The 24,128-nt window shown below is 49.5% G+C and overlaps 1 protein-coding gene across 1 annotated transcript in view; it reads right to left on the reverse strand.

Moving 5' to 3' along the window:
* Positions 1 to 24,128, reverse strand: part of LOC144165690 (guanylate cyclase 32E-like) — a gene marked incomplete at its 5' end in the record, with an annotated part of 54,410 nt that overhangs the window by 24,816 nt on the left and 5,466 nt on the right. Inside the window, 9 exons of the mRNA XM_077695498.1 lie at positions 123 to 272; positions 1,324 to 1,507; positions 2,361 to 2,537; positions 3,477 to 3,725; positions 7,225 to 7,339; positions 9,373 to 9,383; positions 10,012 to 10,484; positions 14,064 to 14,154; positions 15,236 to 15,390. Coding sequence (XP_077551624.1) covers positions 123 to 272; positions 1,324 to 1,507; positions 2,361 to 2,537; positions 3,477 to 3,725; positions 7,225 to 7,339; positions 9,373 to 9,383; positions 10,012 to 10,484; positions 14,064 to 14,154; positions 15,236 to 15,390 — 1,605 coding nt within the window. The remainder of the gene's footprint in view (positions 1 to 122; positions 273 to 1,323; positions 1,508 to 2,360; positions 2,538 to 3,476; positions 3,726 to 7,224; positions 7,340 to 9,372; positions 9,384 to 10,011; positions 10,485 to 14,063; positions 14,155 to 15,235; positions 15,391 to 24,128) is intronic.

Here is a 24,128-nt window from a genome sequence, read left to right on the forward strand (position 1 = left end):
AGCGGCACCAAGGGAGCAGGACTGGGCTAGTGCATGCTGTTTCAGCTGTCAGACTTCGCCTGGAACTGGAACTTGGCACTTGTTCAAAGATGTCATCCGAGTCAGCAGGAAATACATATTACCGGTTGGGTTGAGATTGGTCTTTCCGAAGGGTCCCGCCCTGGCCAGTGTCTCGGAGAGCACTATTGCGAAGGAGTAGACGTCGCCACAGGGCGTGCCTTCCGGCGGGCCGTCCGGATCCCGGAGGAGCTCAGGAGCGCGCCACAAGAGTCCTGTGCGTGGACGTTTTGGAACGACCAGCTTGTTCCAAAGCCTGTTTTCTTGTCGCTCTCTTCTGCAAAAAACGGACCCACACGGAAAGTGTTCCGTTCTTCCTAAAACCGGCTATGCGGAAAAGAGAGACCAGCCGGACCATGTCGGGCTCAGTCGGACTAAGAAGAAACCACCCTTTAAGGACGCGTTTTGCAGAGAGGGACAACGCGGATATGGGAAGAAAGGAGGCCTTACACAGATGAACCCTTTCCTCCTTTATTGTTTACTTGAAATGAATTCATGCTTTTTATGCTGTATAGTCCCTTATATTTTTTAAAGAGCTTGCTGTACTGTTATTTATTGCTGCCTAAGTTTTAGGGCCGAAGCCCCTCAGGTGCTGGGGCTGTTGGCGTCGCCTGTCGTCGCCGTAGTCTCATGTAGTCACGGTGCTCAAACACCGGGGCACTCGTTAACGCCTCGCGCTAGAGAGCGTCGTGCTTCAAATACAAGATACTTTTGTTGCAAAGCTGTAGACCTCTACCTCCCAACGGTTTCATCTCCGTTGGCAAAAATGCCAAGGCGCCAAGAATACACTTATACACTGCATTCGCCCCTCCCAGGGTTTCACGTTAGCGAAGATGGCCCGGGATTTTTTGCAGTTATTAGGCAGTTTTAGCATATCGTTACCATGTTTACGTTACCGTTTACCGTGTTTGCGGGAGTAGACTGCGCAGCGCCAGAGTTACCGCGAACGGTAACTTACCGGCACAGGCTTCACCGACGCGCAGCGCTTCCGGTAACACGGTAAACGGTAACGCAAACACGCTAACGATATGCTAAAACTGCCTATTACCACTGTTGTTAACTTACCGAGGGTCCCGGTACAGTCATCGACTCTGAGACCCTTGCCTATTATTGTTTCTACTTTTGTGTTATTTGTATAATGCACTTCAGTAAACTTCTTTGACTCTTTGAACGTATTTGGTTTTTTTTCTTGCGCCAAGAGGTGCAGCCCTAAAGAATCCATTCGCGTTTCAACGCGCCCCATTTGAACCCGAAAAGACACTCAGCTGTGGTCCCTGCAGGGTTTCGGACGGTCTCCCTGCCGGTGCAGGGTTTCGTCGTTCGCGTTGTGCTTCAGCTGCGCCAGTCCGAAGTCGGCCACCTTGAGGACCCAGCGGCTGTCGACGAGGCAGTTGGCCGACCGCAGGTCGCCGTGGGAGCGAAGGGGGCTCTCGTGCAAGTACACCATACCCTGAGGCGTGCCGAGGAAAACCGTTGCTTGTGTTGCACGAGAGCTTAAAATCGGAAGTGCGTATGAAGTATATTTATTCATGGACCCTAAAAAACCTTAACATGCCTGAAGAAAAGAAACTCTCTCCTTTTCGATATGTGCGGTGCCAAACAGACGTTTTTTCGATGGTTCAACATACCGTGTCCGAGGTCGTTGCTGAAGCCCCCGGAACCGTAAAGTTCATCAACTCACCCACGTGAGAAAATACGGTGCCCCACTAAATGCCCTCCTGGCAGTGAATACGCTTGCCTGGAACACGCAGTGGAACGCTTGCCTGGCATCACCGCGTTGAAAAAACTGGTTCTGACGGAACGGGTTCCGTAAAAGATCGCCCCTGGAGCGAATTTGGCAGGAACCGGTTTTTGGGAGGACGGAGCCCCAGTCGCTGCTGGAGCGAGTTCGAGGAAACCGGTTAAACCCAATGGTTCCGTTTTACCAAAAACCGGCTCCCTCCGTATTCATCCTAAGGAGCGGATTTCTTACGGAACCCCTTCCGTTAGAGTCCGTTTTCGCAGCACGGAGAGACAAAAAGCTGGTTTACGACAAACACACGGATCCGGTCGGGAGGGGTGGGCGAAACTACGACGAGACGTCGCCCACATGAAATGAAAATGCACACGTAACGCGTTGGCGCTGGAGAAAGTCGTATTAGGTGCCGAAACTTCAAGTTATAGTTTTTGTAGCGTCCGGCACACACGTTGTTTCGATTGTTATAACGCTCCCGCGACATCACATCCCATCCCGAGTATACGCGCACCTCGCTTCGCTGACTCGGTGTACGATTTAAACAACGACGTTACGTCCTCCTGCTCACCCGCACGAGGTCGGCGACCAGCGAGGCGACAAACATGGCGTCTAGCTTGATGTGCTCGTTCTTGAGCAGGTCGCGCAGGCTGCCTCGGCTGCAGTACTCGCTGACCACGCACACATTGGGCGGCTCCACGCACACGCCCACGAAGGAGCACAGGTTGTCGTGCCGCAGTTCCCGGAGCTGCTGGAGGAACCGAGAGCACCGATTGGGGTAAAGTTGTAGTAAGAGGCGATGCTAGGCAAGCTTCCTCGACGGAATGTAAGCGAGCAATGATTGAAACCAACCGACAATGCTATAGGCGATACTAAACAAATTGTATAACCCCAAGTAATACTACATGTCAGTGCGGTTGGGATGTTCGACGATCCGGTTTTTGCTGTTGTAGCGTATTGTGTTATCGAGATCGTAACGACTTCCTTACACGCGACCCTACATTCATGACGAAATGAAACGATGTCTGCTCAACAGGTTCGGTGTTCACCGAGTTACGTTCATTGGTAAATTGCACGATTAAGCGGTTTCACGTATTATTAAGTTAATAGTGGAACGTATGCCCCAATTAGCGAACGATCACGAATACAACGTCCAGTGACCCAATATCTGAGCTACACGCAAAAGAGGTTAATCCTCACCGAGCAGACAGCGAGCACCACATATTGGTTATTTTAAGAGACATTGGCTGGTCAATCATTACATGGACCAACTGATCAGATGGAGCGATTGATTGACTCAACAAGCCAACGGGTCTTGATCTACAGTCATGCCGATGAAGAGAAAAGAAGCCCGGAGATTCTTTCAACGGAGTCATTCACTTGCCACAGAATTTACCCCTATTGACTCTTGCGGAGAGAGTCAAGGTGCTCTTTTTAGAGACTCCCGGGATGCCATCACACCAAGAGTCAAGAGAGAGTATCCAAGGACTATGTAGGACGTTGTCGCTACGTCGCTACGTCTCCAAATCTGTGAACAGGGTACAGTTGAATACTCTGTGAGTCCAGCAAACAGATTCCCCCGACTCTTTTTAACAGTCTCGGGAGGACTGTTAGACCAAAAGTCGAGTGGGAGTATGCGTGAGTCTATAGCGAGCAGCACGCAGGGCCCGCCACCGACACTACGCACCATGTTCAGGTGCATCTTGATGCCGCGCGTGATAACCAGGGGCGAGCGCCGACGGATCCTCTTGACGGCGCACAGGCGACCCCGGTAGACGCCGACGGGGGCGTACAGCTGATGCGAGTAGCGGAAATCGGGCTGCAATGACAGGGACAGCTGGGATGACGCCGTCGGCACCGGCGCCAGACCACCGGTCTGCGAGCTGCCATCGCCGTTGCTGCTTTCTGCCTGTCCACCACTTCCAGCACCATAGCTCTGGAGAGAAACGGGTAGACATAGGACGTGATATTCCACTGCCGCAATCATTAAATAACGCCTAAAAACCACACGCCTAACCGGTTTTGTGCGATTGGGTACATATTTCACAGGGAGAACAGAATGTGTAGGCCCAGAGGACCAAGCGGGTTACTTTTTTAAGGGGCGAAGCTCCTTAGGGGCTCGGGCAATCTGCGTTTCCTGCCGGCATCTTATGTCTTCAAGGTAAATGAAGCTGTCAAACGATAGTCAAAAACAAGTGTATAATGGATAAAACAGGTTCAAAATGAACTAACATGATTTAAACTAATTTGAAATACAGGAGTAATCAGCATTTAATAACCAAAAATTCTTAAATTCCGTCTCAAAATTGGTTTCAAACGCCAGGTTTTCTCCTGTAAAGCGTATTTCTTAGCATGCTGCGGCGTGTGACACGAAAACAACTTACGGCTAGTTCTTTATGCAATTGCTTAAATCCCGTTAAACGCAAGAGAGGGCGCCACCGCCTCAGCAAGCGCGCGATTGCTCCTCCCACCGGCACTTTTTCGGCGCCCAATCAGCGCACGCCGTGTGGCAAGAGAGGGACTTACAATCTTTGAATACATCCGCCCCTCGCCAGATTTTACGTTAGTGGAGACGGCCCAGAATTTTTAGCCGTAGAATGCCTTTGAAATTTTATGTTAGCATTACATTTCTGTAAGCATTACATCTGTTGCAGGTACCAAACCCATCTTCGATTTTGTTCTGCATGCCCGCTGTATAAATCGAGCAGATAATCTTTACGGTTTGTTAAAAGGTCCAAGACACACGGAAGACAAATTCATCTCGGTTTGTACTTTTCGGCGTCACTGGAAAAATTCAGTTGCGAGGGATTGGCCAAAATAGCAAGACCAGTGACTTGCTAGGTAGAATTTTGTGGCCATCTGTCCCGGGCCCGTACCTACGTTTTGCACGCGTTTTCACGCGTGGATCATGTCCATGCTGGGGGGAGGGGTAAGGGGGGAGATGGACCATACGTAGACTGTATGTGTAACGTGCCACGAACGCCGGCTCGTTTGCCTCCTATCCAACTTCCTTGCCTGCTATCTCGAAATATTTAAAATCGCACTTCAAGTGCTTGACTACTTTCTCAAAGGGTTGCACGTCTACTAAATTTTTTTTGCGGCGAAGCTGTTCGTATTTTTTGTGGTGTCTGTGCTCAGGAAGGAGGTGGGAGCAAGCCGAAAGCTGCAGGAAAGAAACACCAGCCAACAATAAAATGAACGCTACACAGCCGATAACGTTTCACTCAACATCAGAGGGTGCGTCACCCTATCGACTTTTATGCAGATGACCACGTGAACATATGAAAAACGAAAGCTTGAAGGCCCGCCACGAACACGTGCACAGCCAACCGGCGACCACGTGGACATCGCCGGCCATCAAGGCGCAGTAGGTTCAGCACGAAGAAAGAACGAGAGACGGAGGGTGTAGAACGAGTAGCTCGGCACCTCACATCTTCGCTGGCTATCCGCACCTATAGGACAGGATGGCTCCTCGATATGCTAAGCGAAGTGTATATGGCCAGGGTCCCGTGTATTTTTTGTCTACGAACAAAACACTCTTGAGGCTGCACGTATTTTGAAGTGTGATGTGTCCTATAGCGCGATGCGTTGGCAAGAAAACGTCTAGGGGTGTGTCATATTAGTGCGCCGTCACCACCAAAGTCACACGCCCTTCAAAACATTAGTTTGGACCTCATGCTTATATACATCTCATCACTTGGATGCGCATCTTGAACAGGTTAGCTTAAAATCATGCACTCCTCCGTCTAACGACGACGACGGTTGAACGCGAGGCTTTCTCGTGCGGGATTCTTTGGTTGTCATCTGGGTTTGGAATTTGACTCGCAGTTATAGGTTGGACTTTGACTTGTTGAACTTTGGCTTTGACTCGCACCCAGTTTGGACTTTTGATTGAAGCGGCTTTTGCTTTGACCTTTCACCATTTGATTTCGCACGAAGAAAGATTCGCGTTCAACAACCATCGCTGTTAGACGCAGGGATGCTAGGTTTTTAGATGCGACGCTGAGAGGAGCATCTCTTGCCGGCGGCCCTGTCCTGCGTGCGTCCGTTATTCGCGTCCGCACAGCTGCGTCTCTCCTCCGCTCGCCTCCTCTCCTCTCTCCGATAACGAACGCTCTCTCCCAACATATGCGGTCGCGCTGCGCGCGGCTGCGCACTGTGCGCATGTGCAGTACTCTCTCTGTCCGCTGTCTCCTCTCCTTCGGGCGCGCTGCGCATAGAAGCGGAGTGCCGTGCTCCGTCCGGTCTCTCAGTCGACGGTCGTCCGCGCTTGCGCTTGCGCTTGCTCTCTTGCCGTACCCGACGATTGCTTGATGCGACGCCAATGGAACCCCCTTCAGCGTCGCATCACACCAGGGTTCCCGCGAGGGGAGGTGGGCGTAATTTTCTGTCTAATTTTGCAAGTCCATGCACTCCTCTCTGAATCCGAACTGCGCCGATCGGTTGTGTCGGGATGTCGCGATCGGAGAGACGTCGGCTTCATAACGCGAGGGACCCGGGTTCGATTCCCACCACGGGAAGCGCTTTTTTTTCACTTCACTTCACTCACGATCATAATAATTTTCAGAGGTAGCTGGCTTTACTGCAGCGTATTTTGACGCGACATACGCCGTCAGTGAGACATAGACAGCTTCGCTTTAAATAGGTACCATTAGCAATATCCAAGCATAATTTAGACCTGAAGCTTATACGCATATGCGTTTTGAGTGAATTCTAGTTATGAATGGGCGCCATTTCCAAGATCAGCGGAGTCAAAAAAAAAAAAAGGCAGCACCTCCACTCCGTGGATGATGGCGAGAGTGCGGAGTACGGGGACTCGAAATGACATGCAAGTTGCGCCCCGAGTGACATCCGATTTGCGCCCCTACTGTCATTCGATTTGAGCCGTGAGTTGCACCTAAATTATTCCCTAAATGAAACTGCAACTCCCGGCTCAAATCGAATTTCGCTTAATTTTCACTCGATGGTTGTGTGCGCACGGATGTACGCGGACGGACATTGGGAGGTCCTAAGGTGCCCCGCACCGTTACAGGCGAGGGAGTAAGCCGTTTGACTCCCGGTTACTAACTCAGGGTCGGAGCCCAATGGGTAAGGCAACTGACACTAACTCATGTCTGGTACACCAGACACAGGCTCGAATCCTGCCGGTGCGTGTGACTTTTTGCGATTGCAAATGCTATGAGCACGGGCGCGGACGGACATTGTGCGGTCCTAAGATATACTCCGCACCTAATAAATGTCTTTCATTCGGATAACAGCTGTCAACGCCTTAAAGAAACAAAATCACCTTGTACCTTTGCACCTAACTTCTGCCTCACCCCTATGTCGTTAAGGGGGGTCATGGAATGGTTTGATTCTACTGTACACATAGTTTACGGACGTTCTCTTCTAGCTTTTTGGTGTCAAGATCGCCGAGCTATAAGGAACGCACGTACGGCAGAGCTGGGCACCTTGACGGCAACCGCGTGCGTGCCTCCTCCGCCCATCTGTATATCGTGGAAATCGACCTTCCAGAGAAGCCTGTCCAGCGCCTGCTCGTGGGCCCAGTACCTGAAAAGGAAGGCACCAAACGTGCGCGCATGCGCTACATCACATGTACTGCATGGATTCGTTTCATTGCCACGAGAGTAAATTACGTTGAAGAGCTTTACACTAAATGGATTTACGTTACACGTTGTTTTCTCTTCTCTGTTCAATTCAACCAGACACATCAAACTGTACTACCCCGTTACCCGCCGCATTCCACGAAGCGTACTCCACGTTATCAGTTACATTACATGGTTGATGTGAATCTCGTTATATTTCTTCAATTAAACGGGTCACATTGCATTATTCGTAATTTTTGTTCCGTATACACAGCGCCTTTCACGCAGCGTTCGCAAACTCATACTTACGTCGAATAGACTTCAAGCCTATATTGCCACAGTTGTTGCTCGGAAACCTTTGAACCTATATTACTAGAGTGATCCGCTTTTACCAGACCAAAGCGCCGTTTTCAGCAGAAGGCTAAAGGTCTCCACTGTGGATCATTCACACTAAGCCTAATGGATCCCGACACTCGCCCTCCTCTAAGCGCGCACCTCGAGGACATTGCCATAGCTACAACATTGCAGCCGTTCACCAGTAACCTTCAGTAATCGTTTTGCTAGATGCCGTAAAACGGGATACTATATCTAAATACTTGTTTTTTTCCCCACTACTGTTTTTAACGCTATAAATACCGTGTTTGCACGATTCTGACGCGCCCCCGATTTTAACGCGGAGGTAAATTTACTTGGGAAAATTCCCCCCAAAATTGTACGATGATATATATGAACTACGACGGGAAGTCCCACCGGAAATCGCGCGATGATGATGCTTAGCGGGTTCCCCTTTGTAACGGGGTGGCGTTGCACAGCGACCTTAGTCTCAACGACACTGTACAGGTGCCGTCAGAAGTAACTGGAGCACGGGAGCTGTGGCCGAACTGCATAGAAGCGCCGTGCAGCTGCACAGGCGGTAAACTACAGGAGCAGAACACGCATGCGTGCCTACCGACGTCGATAGCCACTCTTTCTTAACCCACTTCTTTTAACGCGGTTTCGAGCGCTGTTCGCAGAATATTGGTATCGGCGATGGCGCTGATAGCAGACGTACCTCAAAATATTAGAAAAGAAAAATCATCACTTCAGATCCCTGCGATTGCGGCGCCTCTCCAGCAGCTCTTCTGCGCTGAAAGTGTGAGCGACGCTTCTAGATACCGCCTCTGCTATCAGCGCCATCGCTGAGACCAGTATGGTGCGAATAACGCTCGAAGCAGCTTTAAAATAAGTGGGTTGAGAAGTATAGATGGGCAACGCCGTCGGCAGGCGCGCATGCGTGTTCTGCTCCTGTTGTTTATAGCCGGTGCAGCTACACGGCGCTCCTATGCGGCTCGGTCACAGCTCCCGTGCTTCAATTACTTTTGACGGCACCTGTACAAGCACCTCGCAAAAGAAGGAAAAAGAAATCAGTTTTAACTAAGGAGGAGAAAATTCACGTCCATTCATAAGGCTGAGGCAAAGATTATTAAAGTCACCACATGTGCTGTGGCTCCTGTGCGGCTTCAAGCGATTTGCAAGAAAATTGGACAACACTTCACATGGTGTGGTCGTGCGAAGTTATGCACCAGCGGCATCTGGCCCCATTGCTTCTGACTGGCAATGAAAACAGCCGGCTTCAGAGTAGTGAATAGATTTGTTAGCCACATTTATATTCACGCAAAAAAAAAGTATTGCGCAGCCATTTCGTGTAATAATGCCTGGTATAGAAAATTGTGCTCAATAAGTTTTTCAAGAAAGTTGATTACGAGAATTGAACTGTGCCACAGGACAAAAAAAAATTGACACAAAATGAAAATAAACAGAAGAAAAGTACCGAGCTTTGCCCTGTATATTTTTTGTGCTGTGGTTTTGCAGGTAACCCACAAAGGACAACACCAACTAAAGCTGAGGACGTGGTGTAATAAAAACTCACTTTATATTGTAAAACAATACCATTGTTGATGTCTTCTTGCAAGTGTTAGAAACAACAGCCTGTCTTCGACCTTTTGCATTCAAACTTACTTTTGAATAACCTGCAAACCATGTAAAACAGTTACCCGAGTCATCTTGTCTTCTTTTTATTTTACGGTGGGGGGAGGGGTGCTTTTTTTCTTTCAGCTTGTTTTAAGTTAACGGTTTGATTATTTATTTAGGCATTCACGAGTAGACATATTCTAAGTCCAACTGAGTAGCCATGTTCCGATTTTTATTATGCTAAGCATCACACTCTGCATGCTCATCACGAGCACGGACGAGTTGCATGAGTGAATGAAGATAACACGGAACTATATTATCAGCATGTGACCGCCTAAGAGGCCACATACTTGAGCACAATAACGGGCATCTTATGTGGCATGGTAATAGCTGTTGCCCAGAAGGTGGGCAACATACCACAATTCAAACTGAATAGACAGTTCGAGTTTGTCCAACTTTTTATTGTAAACACGCGCAATTTCGGCAGAAACAAGAGATTAATTATAAAGTAGCCAGTGACATGAAAGCGGCGAAGTTCCAACGGTAGGTCACGAAAAGCACGCAACACTGAAATGTCATTGGTCCGTTAGCGTCACTAGATAAAACTGAATAAAAGACCCTAGAGCCACTGAACAAGCGTAGCTTAGGGTTCGTTGTGCGCGGCCATCAGCGCACGTTCCTCCGCACCTCGTCCAGTTCGTGCCTCGCCTCACGCAGCTGTCTCTGGATTTCAGCCTCACGCACTTCGTACAGCTTGCGTGGTCTGTTCATGGCGCGCTCGAACTGCAGCGTCATGTAATCGAGGCGCGTCATGTCGCGCTCCTTCTTGCCCAGTTGAACGAAGGCGCAGTGTTGAACGAGGGCGGAGCCGGTGGAACGCGAGTGCTGCTCGACCGGGTCGTCGTCGGGCTCCCAGCGGAACATTTCCTTGAAGCACACGTAGCAGCGTGCGAGGTCCGGCTCGTTCTCGGTCGGGCAGTGGTAGAAGCCTGCCTCCGCCATCTTTTCCGGCGTGCACTTGATGTTGCCCGTCAATGGCCACTGCGCAAAAGACGCCAGTCGGTTTTCCTGCAGGTCCATGTCGAGGTCGGTTCGATGCCGCAGTACGGTGTTGAGGGTCAGGTCGACGGCCATGGCGCAGGATGCGCAGGGTAGATGGACTGGTTGATGTGCAGGGTAGCGGAAACGCGGCACTACCACGAAACTTAAACGTACCCAAGACGACTGCACGCAACGACCATGGAGCAAGAACATATATAGGCGGCGAAACGCCCCCAATTCGGCAAGCGCGGACGAGCGATCAGATAATGTCACACTGATAACCAAGGCCGACTGCAAACCTTCGCAGCTGTGACGGCGAAGGAGAGGGCAGAGGCACCTGACGGACGAAATGACAGCGGCAAAAAATTCAATCCGTGGCTGCGCAGTGAAATGCCTATCGCGGCGGCTGCGGCGCGGGTTTCGCTAGGAACAAAAGAGTCGAGAACGGGTCCAGTTGGAAGAGATTCATTGCGGTGAAACAGCGCGCAAAATCGGGACACAAGAGAAGAAGACGACTGGAGCCGTTGATAGCCAGTTGATAGTCAGCGCTCGGGTTGTTGTCTTCTTCTCTGGTGTCCCGCTTTTGCGCGCTGTTTCACCGCAATGATCGCTGGGAAGTATCGTTCCCTCCCCTGCCTTGTTCTTGATGAGCATGTGACCCAAGTCTACAGCGCAAACATTGTCCAGACGGAAACTAAGTACGGTGCAGTGCGTACGAAGGTCCCGTCAGCCCGCCACCAAGCTCGTGGCAAAGGACAACTATACTCGGTTACAACTCAAGAATGGCACCACCTCATGTAGTGTATCACTCCGCCAAAGCGCCGGATCCGTGACGTCAGTGCGCGCGGTTTTCTATGAAGGGGTTTTCTATGAATGCGTGATATCGTCTGCCTTGTCTCACGCAGTTTGTTTGTCGTCACTGGAGTCGTTTATAAGCATATTAAGTCCAAAGAATCACGGGAACGGCTCACGCCATGTTCAAAATATTCCCAGTAACGCCCTACTTGCGCCGCGCGGAGAAACATCCGGCTACGGTGATAAGGCACAGCGGCAACTTCCGGTGCCGTTCTTAAGTTTTCACCGAGTATAGTGTCACTATATAAGGTATCAGAGTATCGCCACTGAGGCACGCAAGCCAGCAACGGCGGCCATTTTGGTGTTTATCACTGTTGCAAGATTGCCGTTCCTATACGGCCTCGCCGCTAACTTCGACCGGGTGGTTTGTTAACAACACTGCCAAAGATGCAGCGAAACGGCATCTTCGTACGCACTTCTGCCACCGAAATGCCGTTACAGGCGTTATCTTTGATTCGCGTTCGGAACGATGTCAGTCGCGCGCAGCCGCAGAGCAGGGAGCAGAAGCTAAGGCTTCCAGAGTTGACAGACTAAAACGCATAAACATCAAAACGGCATTATCTCTATGCCATGAACCGTCGCGGTGTAAACAAATGTCCCGTGATGCGAACTGACAAATGATCATGGCGGCGGCACGGAACAATAGGAGAAAAGAGTGCCGATACTCTGTAACTTTATCCAGCGACACTAGTGACAACATAAAAAGAAACTGTTTCTGACAGCGCCTCATAGATAGCGCTATATCGGTAGTGCATATAGCAATTTCCGGTGGGACTTCGTTACGTAGTACGTATAGCATCCTCCAAAATAATCTGACGCCGATTGTACCCCTCAGATGTACAAGTCATAAAACCAGGCAGAAGGCACTTGACGCATGCAACTGTGGCAGCAAAAATCTCTCGTGCAATAAACTTGTTTATCCAGATTTTTCCGACATTGAATGTGTAGCCGGGACTCATTGAAAGCGTTTGCTATTCTAAGCGCCTTCACCTTCGTAGTCGCCATTGGAGAATGGGCAGGATTGGTACGCAAAAATTTACGCTTGTGATGCTGACGGATTGCTTATGCTGGGTTGATTTGGATTTCGGGATGCTGCCGCCAGCCGCTTTTGAAGCCGATTTTGGTTTTGAGCCCAATCATAACGCGCAAACAGATTTGAAGGCTATTTCTAGCGAAAAAAGGTGCTCGTTAGAATCGTGCAAATACGTCACACTTCATTTCCCTTCTCCGCAGCGTAGCATGACGGCGAACTTCTGTTGGCGTCCTCTCTGTGTTTTCCTCTCTAACAAAGAGCTCTCATCTGTCTATCTTGTTTTGTTAAACATACTTTTATACGACAGCAGCAGTGCACTACGATACTGGCTCGTCACTGCCATCCGTTTAGCGCCAAAAAATACTGCGCCCGTATTATTGCATAGGTTGCGGGTTATTTCGCGGGAAATCCGGCAGCCCCATGTTCGACAGAGTTTTCAAATTTTCAAACACCGTTGTTGTTGTTGGTGTTGGTGGTGGTGGTGATCATGATGATGATGGTGGTGGTGGGCTGTACGAGCGCGACTCACCGGTACGCCGCAAATCCACAGATCGACAGGAGCACGAGGACACCGCAGGACACGCCTCCAAGTATCTTCCGAACTTCACAGCGAGCGTGCGTTGGGGGAAAAAAAGTTGGGGAAAACCAGCTATGCATAAGTGGCGGGGGGGTGTGAGGGCAGGGTTGGTGTAGGGGAACATTATTAACAGCGGAGCTGTTGTATCTGGCCGTAATGTGTGGGGCATAACGCGTAAGGCTATGTTCAGACTACTGACTACTGAATACTACAGACCACTACAGTAGACTACAGACTACTGACGCAAAGGCCATATCGTGATCTATGGACTTAAAGAAACGGCATATCACGCAGTTCGGTTGGCTGAGAGGTGGAATGACGTCATTCTTCAAAGTTATTACGGCAGTTGCGGCAACGGTCTGAGAAGCCAGGCCTATAATTCGTTAAAAATGTCAACGAAATACCGAGCGCACGTGCGCACGTGACTTCTAGCGACTGCCCAGAGTCCACGGCACGCGCAGTGGTTTTAGCAAAAACAAACAAACAAACAAACAAAAAACTGGCGAAAGCCCAGAGGAGCGCTTCGCGTGGCCTAGCAACCAACAATGCCGCAGCTGGCGCAACAACTGCTCCACGGAACCTCGACGCGACTCCAGACACACAGCGCATGCGTCGTGCACGTGCGCGCTGCCGCTGCGCCCCAGCTGTCGTATAAAGCGCCGCCGCACCTGTAATGCTTGGCCTGAAAAACACGACGATATATAGATGCATATGACGATGACTGCTACTAGCACAGAGCAAAGTGACGACGGAACGTGTAAATAAACAATTTAAAACTTGTACAAATGCGTAATGACGTGTCTTTCAGTTCTCACGTAGAAATAAATCCTGCAGCTTCACCATGGTTCAAGCCCTGCGCGACTTATAGTGTAAGCTTCGCCAGTTTTATACGTCCCATTTCTGTAAAAGCGCAAAAATATCTATATGAAAATGAGATACCGCCACAGAATTGCATTGTAATCAACTTCCGAGCCTTACGCGCAGCCTAGCAGCTATAAAGAGCTGTATAACGACGTTCGCAGTTATGCCGAGCAGGACTGGAATGTGGAATAGGCTGTTCCATTGAGAAAAATGTGCACGCATGCGACAAAGCACACGCTTTGCCCTGTGAGGGTTTTCTGTGCGTTAACCCTATTTGCGCCACACACCTTCATCTTCGAACCCAGAAAGCTTTTTGTTGGAATGTCGGGAACGTCCGTCGCGACATGCGAGCAATATTTGATTACAGCTCACGTATGCATTTCTCTCCGCTGAAGCCGCACGGCGGTTCGTCTTTTGGCGGCATCCCATTGATCCAGTCGATGGTGTCGAACAGGTTCAGAATCTAAAAGTAGGAAAAACGCGAGAAAATTAAAAAGCGGAGTTATGACCTCGCAAAAATCAGCTCCAGTGCTTAATTTCGCTAGCTTCTTCGCCTGGTTGGTTTTTGACGCGTACCGCTGCTTTCCTTATCATTTACAATTACAGCACTATAAACGACGCCTGATTTACTCATGTGCAGCTTTCCCGCTCATGGCAGTCCTTTCAGCAGCGATTACTCCGCAATTCTTCAGCGAAATGTAAAGTTATTTTGCGCAGCTAACATTGGGGGAGAAAGCTTGCTTTGTGCGCAGTTTCAAGTCTCGCACATTGCGCGACTAGGTTCCTGAGCCATGGAAACCGTCCCATAGAAATGCATGGGGAGTAAGATTTGACATAGAATTACACACAAAATATTCATAATCCTGGAATCTTCTTTTAGTATTTTGATGTTCACGTTGACTCCTTGCTTTATGCCAAATATCGCTTTCGTGAAGTGGTTTTGCTAGGTTCCTGAGAGGTCGGAATTTTGAGCGAGAAAGCTGGGTATGTACCGGTTGGTGGACTGGTCTAGTGTGAATAGATCGCGGCACAGAGTATCGGCACTCTTTTAGCCTATTGTTCCGTGCCGCCGCCTTGATCATTGGTCAGTTCGCATCACGTGACATTTGTTTACACTGCGACGGTTCACGGGCACCGCCATTTTGTTGATTATGCATTTTCTGTCGGTCACCTGTTGCAGTCTCAGTTTGGCATCCCTGCTCTGCGGCTACGCGCGACTGGCGTCGTTCCGAACGTGAATCAAAGATAACGCACTTCGCAGCATTTCAGCTGCAGAAGTGTCTCCTCAGGTGCCGTGTTGCTGCGTCTTCGGCAGTGTTGTTTGCTAATGAGCTCGTCAAAACTAGCGGTGAGGCCCCTGAAGCGGAAATCCGGCAACACTGATAAACACCAAAATGGCCGCTGTTGCTCAATTGCGTGCCTCATTGACGGCACTATATATCTTATCCAGTGGTACTAGACTGGTCGATACATTGACTAATCATTCGACTGACCGACCGATTCAGCAATACATCGATCGAAGCTATGCGGCCCATGTTGCTCACCGGCAGCTCAGAGCCGTTGCCGGACAGCTCGAACACCCCGACGGGGAACAGGCCAAAAGCTCCATCCTTCTGCCCATTCCCCTTCCGAGCAATGAGGGTGTAATTGCCTTCAGCGTCGCCGTTGTGGTCCATGCGAACCATGTATCCCATGGCACCTGCGCTGGTAAGAGTAGGGTCAACCAGAAGGCAGGCCCCTAAGCGGGTGTATATATACTCGGTTACATCTCAAGAACGTCACCACCTCATGTAGTGTATCACTCCGACAAAGCGCCGGACCCGTGACGTCAGTGCGCGCGCGTTTTGAAAGGGGTTTGCTATGAATGCGTGATATCGTCTGCCTTGTCTCACGCAGTTTGTTTGTCGTCACTAGAGTCGTTTATAAGCATATTAAGTCCAAAAAATCACGGGAACGGCTCACGCCATGTTCAAAATATTCCCAGTACGCCCTACTTGCGCCGCGCGGCGAAACATCCGGCTACGGTGATAGGGCACAGCGGCAACTTCCGGTGCCGTTCTTAAGTTGTCACCGAGTATAGTAACTTATATACACGACTCTACCGGTGCGCCTCTAAGAAAAGCACACCACATGACGTCGGTTTACTACTTTCCACCAAAAGGTATACCCTGCATCTTGAATGGCGCTGCACAGTGCAGTACTGTACAGAACAAAATGTCTACACTTCACTATTGAGCAACTTGCAAAATACTCGCTGCTATTTGCACACTATTGACCCAGAATTTAAGTCGAGACTCCCGAGACCGCTTACTCGTAACCTGGAAACGTTACACCATCGTCTACGGCTGAACTCATCATACATAAATAGTAACCTATTTCGTCTTGGAGCGACGCCAAATCCGCACTGTTATGATTGTGTTTGTGTCGAAACAGTTGAACACATTTTATTAGAATGTGCCGCCTACATGGAACCGCGATCACACTTCCTTGAAAACATTGAACGTCTAGAACGGGGTCCAATAACTCTCAGGATTATTTTAGGACCATGGATTTGCCCCTCGAAGCAGTGACAAGCTCTACGGAGTTTGTTCTCTTATTTGGATGACATCGGCCTAATTTCAAAATTGTAAATAATGTGGCCCAAGCTCAGACCAAAAACCAAATGCGTGCAAGTCCGTTATCGCGCCAAGTCCACAACAGTTTTTTTTCTTTTTCTTCCCTGACCAGCTCTATCTTGGGCCTTTTCTTCCCCCATCCACAACCCACAGCAGGGAAGCATGTAGGCGACTGTAAACGTTGGCAAACCTCTCTCCTTTTTCGTTAAAGAGCCTTCTCTCTCTCCCCCTCCCTCCCTCTTTCTCTCCCTCCCTCCATCCATCCCTCCCTCCCTCCCTCCCTCCCTCCCTCCCTCCCTCTCTCTCTCTCTCTCTCTCTCTCTCTCTCTCTCTCTCTCTCTCTCTGCTGCGCGGACGCCTGCCCGTCACAATCGGCGGCAGTTTTGTTTGGAGAGATGGGAACAATGCAAGCCAGAAACAAAATGGCCCCCACACGCTTCCGGGTGCACGAAGTGGCGGTACGCGTAGCTTATTTAGTGACGCTAGGTGTGCCTTTGTGGAAACCCACCACCATCATGTGGCCTCCCACTGCGTAAAGTTGTCTTTTGTGCAATGCGTTTTGGTTACGGGGCAAGTCGCCATCAGTGAAGGATAGAAAGTTTCGCTTTAAAAACTGGATATGTGCTCCCGAGGAGGAGGACATCCGCATTCACGTCGCATGTTTGCATGTGTACGTCGACTTTAAGCTAAGCTGGAGGCTGTTCAGCAAATGAAGTGGTTCTCGGCAGACAGTATACAAGTCGAGTGACTGGGATAGACTGGTTTGAAGAGCAGGCTTGTAGCTCTAGACCAGTGTTGTACGGAACGGCGTTCCTGGAACTAGTTCCTTTTTGGAGGAACGGAGGAACGCCACCGTTCCATTAAGGGTCGGTGGAACTGTAACGGTAACTCGTTACGTTTTCGAAGGAACGGCAGTAACGGCGTTCCTGCCGTTACATCGCTAGGATTGGGCTGGTTTTGATGCCAAGGCTCGAGTACAAAAATCCACAAAGCGCTACTGCGTTTCTCTTCCTATAAGTTAGTCAGTTTGCCCCCCCCCCCTTCAGCCGTACGTGCTTCCCCGAAGGTCAAACGCAGAAGAATAACCGCGCAGCGGGCCGCAGCTTGTGCTTGCTTTCATGCTGGTTGCTTACGCGGCGTTCGACGGGTGAATACCTTAGCCGCGAGAATGCTTTTCACCCTTCATCGTTTGTCTGGGGAGGCCAGAATGCGCGTCTGGCCGATAAAATTGTTCCCTGGCGGGGAAAGAATAGAGAGTTTTAGCAGTCCGTCCGTTCTGTCGTATGCGTTGTTACTGGGTTAACACGGACCCGGCTGGGCACTTGGGCATTCGCCGCGGTAGGGGGATTAGTTCCGCGGGCCTGCCTTCGCCATGTCCGTGCCTCCGCACCCTTCCTACTCGCCCTTCCACGCGCTCAGGAGCAGACTGGTCCCGGTTAAAGCCCGTACTACATGGAGCGATTTCGCCTGCGAATTCGCTGATGCGGCGCCGCTCGTGCGGCAAAACCACCTTTTTTCGTTGCTGCGGCAAAGTGCCAAACATTTGAAGCGGTCGAGCAAACGCCGCTCGTGCGGCGTGTGCGCCGTAGAGGGGCCGGACCTGCGGCCAATAGCAGCACAGCTCGGCACCACTTCCACGCTTGGAAACCAGATGGCGTTGCTTGTGTGAGCGCGACAAAAGCGTGGGCACACCAAAACGTTTGTCTTCTCTGCTGTGTGTGCGTATATTGATAAAGAATTGGGGATTCTTATATAAAACCGCAAATAAACTTATATTCACCGCAAACCAGGCAGAAACAACTTGCCAAGAAAGTAAAATAAAACCACCCTTGTTAAAATCACAACAACCTTTGCTGGTGGCAAACTTAATTCAGTCTGCAAACAAGGCGCATCTGAAATGTGAAAATCGCGGCGTTCGCAGGCCCCATGTAGACGACAATTCCAGGCATTGCGAATTTCGCAAGTGCGAATGTTCGTTCCAGCGGATTCGCAGGCGAAATTCGCTCCATGTAGAACGGGCTTAACCCGGTAACAACGCAGCCAACGAAACGGACGGACTGCTAAACGGGATCCGGATATTTCGGTGTCAGACATTTCGGTCCAGGACGTTTCGGTGTGGACATTTCTGTGCACGGACATTTTGGTGCACGACGTCTTGGCCCAGACATTTTGAGTGATTGGATGTCCCAGGCATTCTTTGAACATTTTAGCTTTAATATTGTAATTTCGTGACTTGATATGATTTTACGTTCGAGACTTGTGCTTGCGCCGCCGCTCGTGGAAACGAACGCTGAACCCTGGCGGAGCATTGCCACGTGAAACCAAATTTCTGTAGCAGATGGTAAAAAATAACGGGGTTAATTTGGATCCGTTTAACCAGTTTTTTGTTATTTTAACATTTATGTGAACAACCCTAATATTTAAAGTGTTATCAAAGCGCTTTCCTTTCACTTCACCCAACGGTGCAAGACGCTGCGGCTTTTAGTCTATTCCTCCCCTCGCCCCCCCCCCCCCCCAGCAAAACTTCCGCGAAAAGACAACAGGAAAACGAGGTCGATTAGGCGCGTGTGCATTTCGTTTTAATTATTCTCTCAATCAATCTCGCCTTCGTTGCATTCGGTGTCAGTTCTACTTAAAACTAACAAACCAACCATCGCACTTACGGTGGCGTTACATAGGGGAGGGCAAAGCTGAGCCCCACCGGCAATCATCCCCCTAAGTAGAGCGAGAGAGGGGTGTCACTTGTGCTTCACCATTGCGTTGACTGGACTTCGAAAACTTGAAGACGACTGTTGCCGCTCTCGTCACACTAGCCTATTCATTTTTTTTTCTCCTTATAATGGGAGGAAGCGATGTATATCTGGGGTGTCCATGATATGCGGCACTTGATGAGTTAATTCCCAAGGGGGCGACGGAAGGCGCAGAAAGAGCGATTACTGGAGTAGGGGCGCCGTCGATATGACCGCGACGCGCGGAAAAGCGTAGCCAGCAAACGATAGTGGCCATTGTGTTCTCAGCGGCTTTTTGAGTGGCTTTTTGTGTCACATTACAGAGGTTTTGTGCGCCCATGGTGAAAGTAAAGCTTTTTATCTGTTTTAAACGCGAAGTCTGCTATGTCATTGTTCTGAATGTATCAGCCAATTCCTGCAAAAGCCTCCTATGTTCTAAATAAAAAAACAAATCACTGCGGTGACGCTTCGGAGTTCGGAGACCTTGAACTCCACCACGCCAGTAGGATTTTCAGGGGAAACCGAAAATATTATGGCTGAAAAAGAAATCTGGTCGAGATTCGAGCGTACAGGCGGGAGGTGGGAGGGGTGTGGGCGCTAGAACAAAAAATTAAAATTTCGTAAATGTAGGCTTGTAAACATTAAACGAAGGTTGGTAGTCCCGAACACAATGGGTGGAATTTGTATGCACAACCGGTAACCGCTTAATCAGCATTTAGGACATTAGAAGCTGCGGCTGTTTTCCAAAAGGCCCGTATTTCCTCCCCGACAATATCCTAGACCAGCGTTCGCGAATTCATTGTAGCAAGGCAGCCCAGCCTACGTAACACTCTTCATAAGGTTTTCTTCATTCTGGGGGGCTAGCTAATGTTTGTTACTTTTTGGATATTGAGAGTGTGCATGTAATTTATGTAATTTGAGGGTGTGTAATTAAAAAAAATACAAAAGAGGTGGTAGACCATCCTAAACACGGGTAATTGTCTTAGAAATTAACAACCTGTCATAAATGAAAAAAAAAACGTGTGCTAAAGAATTAAATCGGCTGAATAACAGGTGTCCCCCAGGAAGAGGTATTAAGCAAACATATATAAATGTAGAATTTCTAAAAATACTTGGCAAAGATCGAATGTGGCATCAATAAAAAAAATAAATTCACTGCTCCAGATTGTTGTCGATAACCCACGTTAAGCGGAAATAATAATATAACGGCTGTCGCAAACAGGCAAGCACCGGATAATTTGGTCGCAGAAGTGTCCGTACACCGAAATGTCCGTACACCGAAATGTGCGTGCACCGAAACGCCCGTACACCGATATGTCGGTACACTGATATGTCCGTACACCGAAATTTCCACACCCAAATATCCTGCACCGAAATGTCCTCGATCCGTCTGGAGTTTGTCCGGTGCTCCCTGAAAAAATTCGCCTAGGAGCGTTTCTTTTGATTATCTTTATCTCCAGATAATCTGCTGCCGGTGGTGTAAACATTCGTATAATATACGTAGTTCGATGTGAGTTTTAAATGTCTCACTTAACTTCGACCCAGGATTATTTTACACTATATTTTAATTTAAAAACCTATTTGTAACGATAATGTAACGAAACGTTCCAATTTTCGAAGTGGAACTGGAACGCGTTCCTTTCGCAATAAATGAACTTGTAACGGGAACTCGTTTCAAAATTGACAAGGAACGAGGAACGAGCTTTCGTTCCTATTTTGGAGGAATGTGTACAACACTGCTCTAGACTGCTGCTTCAGGACCACCATTCATCGAGAATTGTGCAAAGGCGTAAAGTTGTGAAAAAAGCGCAGAGCAGAAAGGATTCAGGTCCTCATATTAGGGGCTGGGGCTATTGGCGTCTCTCGTCGTCGTAGTCGTAATCGTCGTTCGTCATGATGTAGTCACGGTACTAAAACACCGGGACACTCGTTTACGCCTCGCGCTAGACAGCTTCGTGCTTCAAACACACGATACTTTTACAGCAAACCTGTATACCTCTACCCCCCAACGGTTTCATCTCCGTTGGCAAAAACGCCAGGGTGCCAAGAATACACTCATGCACTGCATGCTTCGCCCTTCACCCGGCTTCACGTTATTGATGATGGCCCGGGATTTTTTTTAGGGGCGAAGCTCCTTAAGTCATGGGTCTGTCCATCCCTTGTGTCTCGTGGTACGTGACCGCCGCATGCTTTCGGAGATGTCGCAAAGTGGGCCGCGTTGCACGCCCAAGAACCGGCTGCAACCGGCAGCGCAAACTCGGCACCGGGAGCGCGAGCTTGTCTGTGTTCGCCAACGGAGGCGCGAGCGCACGTGCACTGCGAGGGGGAGATCACGCAAGAGATCACGCCACGAACGCAGGCAGTCGTTCTCGGAGATCGAACGAGACGCAAGGACCTTTGCTCATTTCCTCTCGCCTTGTTCGGGCACAAGTTCGCCCTAAATAAAAGTTCTTTCTTTACTGTTGTGTCCCATCCTACGTGACAAATTGTGGTGGAGGTGCGGGGTAGTCCTCGATGGCGCGGGGTCTTTCACCAGGTCTGGGCCCGGGAGCATTGACTCCGAAAATAAAAGTTGATTTGTACAATGTACGCACACAGTCTTACGTCTTTCTTAATGATGTAATGGGCGAACTTTCACGGGTGAGTTACGCTTACCGATGATCTCCCCCTCTCGAGCTTCGCCCCACTTATCATCATTCATTCCGTGGATATGGCGTGATTTTTTTTGTGGGCGAGAGCGAGCGCTGTTCTTTGGACATGATCGAATTAATGTATCTAGTTATCGAACCTAAATTTATACAAAAAAAAAGGCTACGGCTTTTTTTTGTGTGCACAAATCTTTATTTGAAGTCGAACGCCTGTTATCTATATGTCATGCCTGCACCGACTGCAGCAAATCAAAGAGGACGCAAACAGGGAAATGCAAGCTCAGAATTGCATTTAATGCGCGCGAACCGTTTTCACAAATGCACCAAAAGAACGCAAGTTATTTGCATTAAGGAAGTGTGGTCGCCGCGCATAGTCAATATACTCAGCCCCACCATTGCATTTCGGATATGCTCAGAGCATTGGAAGTCGTGAATCCCGGCTCAGATTGCTCCGTTCGTGTACCATTCGATCGCTCGTATAGCCCTTTTCTGACCACGTTTCTAGAGGAATTGTTCTACAAAACAAGCTGCTTTTGCCGTTGGTCCTGTTTTCGCGCGTTGAAATTAGAAGTGCCATAAATAAAAATAAATACAACTTTGTTTAACTTTCAAATTTCGCGCTACGGTGACGAAATATAGGCAGGAGTGACAACAATGGGGCTCTTCGATGTACCGTCTCGGACTCACCGCGGACAGCCCGCGGGTAGTCCGAGGATTCCCCGAAGCCGTAGGAATGCATGGGAAAATCGAATGCCGGACTGCTTCTCGGGGAGTCCGCGGTGACTCCTGGACTGTAAATCGAAGAGCCCCAATATTCAGGGCAGCTTGCACTCCCCGAATGGCGAAGCTGTTGTAGGTGAACATTGCCGTTCACATAGTTAAGTTTCAGTATCATCGCTTACCGTAATTACCCGATTCTAACGCGCACCCTATTTTCCTGGCAAAAAAACCGAAAAAACTTGCACTTCCGATTGTAACGCGCACGGAACTTTGTGAGCAAGGAAAACAAATGCGAGATAAACGGGCGATTTATTTCTCGAAGTAATCTCACCCATCTCCCTCCTCGTCGCTCTCCGCTGACCACAACATCTCGTCCTTGGTGCCGTCCAGCGCGTTCGCGATGCCACACTTCATAACGAACGTTCAACCATGGTCGATGGGATCGTGGCCCACGCCTCGCACGCCCATCCTGCGAACTTCTCCAGAGGCGCACGCTTCAGCCGACCACTCGTTTTGAACGCGCGAGAGCCGCTGCTGCCATTGCTGTTATCAAGTGCGCAAGTGGAACGATTTGACGATTTGTGTGAACGCCGATAGAAAAGCCTGGGCGTCTATGCTTCCTGCGTCCGAAAAATTGTTGCTAAAAGCTTTGGCGCCATCTTGAGATGGCGATGGGCGAGACGAAATTTCCGTTGTTTCGGCAGTTTCGGTTTCGTATCCGATTCTAACGCGCATGCGATTTTTCGACCTATTTTTCCGGAAAAAAGGTGCGCGTTAGAATCGGGTAATTACGGTATTTGCCTAGTTGCGGTGCTAGTAATTGTCGTCACATATGCATCGAAGAAGTCGCCGTCTTCTTCGCGGCGAGTGGTGGATGCAAAGTCATCCTCAGCATTGTATAGACTTCTACCAGCTCTCTGTCATCGACTCGAGGCATGCGGTGGCGGGATCTGCAAGTCGTCTCGGGAAGGATCGGCACACTCGTAGCCCTGTCTCCACATATCCATAATGGCGTCTAGAGAATGCGAATGCGGGGGCCGCGGTGACCTCTGCCAATCAGGGTGTCTTTTCAACTTTAGCCCTATTTTCATCTTTAGCATTAGCACTGTTTTTTTTTTGTTTTTTTTTTACATGAGCAGTAGCGCTTGACGACAGCGATGAGGTTTTTTCTTCTTTTTTTTTTGCTACAGCGGCTGCGCTGGCTGCGGGGGCTCTTGGCGGTCGCCGCGAGGCATGCGCTCACGAGCGCTCGCCATTTTCTTAGTATTTTTTTCCTGAAACGGCGAACTTACGGCGAGTAACAACAGCTCCGCTGTTGAAATAGAGGCCAGGGGCGGTATTCTCGTAACTGTCCCTTTTGAGTCCCTTTCATCGTGACGTACTTCCGGTTAAGCAGTGGGCGTTGGCAGTTGCGCTTGCGTTACGTCACTTCCGGTTGTTTGATTTTAGCCAATCAGGGCTCGCTCAAAAGGGACAATTTTGAAAGGGGCACAAAAGGGACAAAACACGGGAATACCGCCCCAGCACTAAAAACGAAGCGTTGTGTTAGCACTCAAGCTATACGACCAAACGGAACTAGAGGTTCGTCGCACAGTCCTAGTGGCCTATAGGTCGGCTGCCGCCGATTACGCGAACAATATTCTATGACGTCACAGAGGAGTCAGTGGAAAGTGGCTTGGAAGTTGCCACTGCCGCATCTGCTTTCGTTAATATATCCCTATTTGT

Source organism: Haemaphysalis longicornis, unplaced genomic scaffold (assembly GCF_048455015.1).
Source record: "Haemaphysalis longicornis isolate Haplotype H1 unplaced genomic scaffold, Haemaphysalis longicornis Haplotype H1 scaffold_147, whole genome shotgun sequence".
Lineage (NCBI taxonomy): Eukaryota > Metazoa > Arthropoda > Arachnida > Ixodida > Ixodidae > Haemaphysalis > Haemaphysalis longicornis.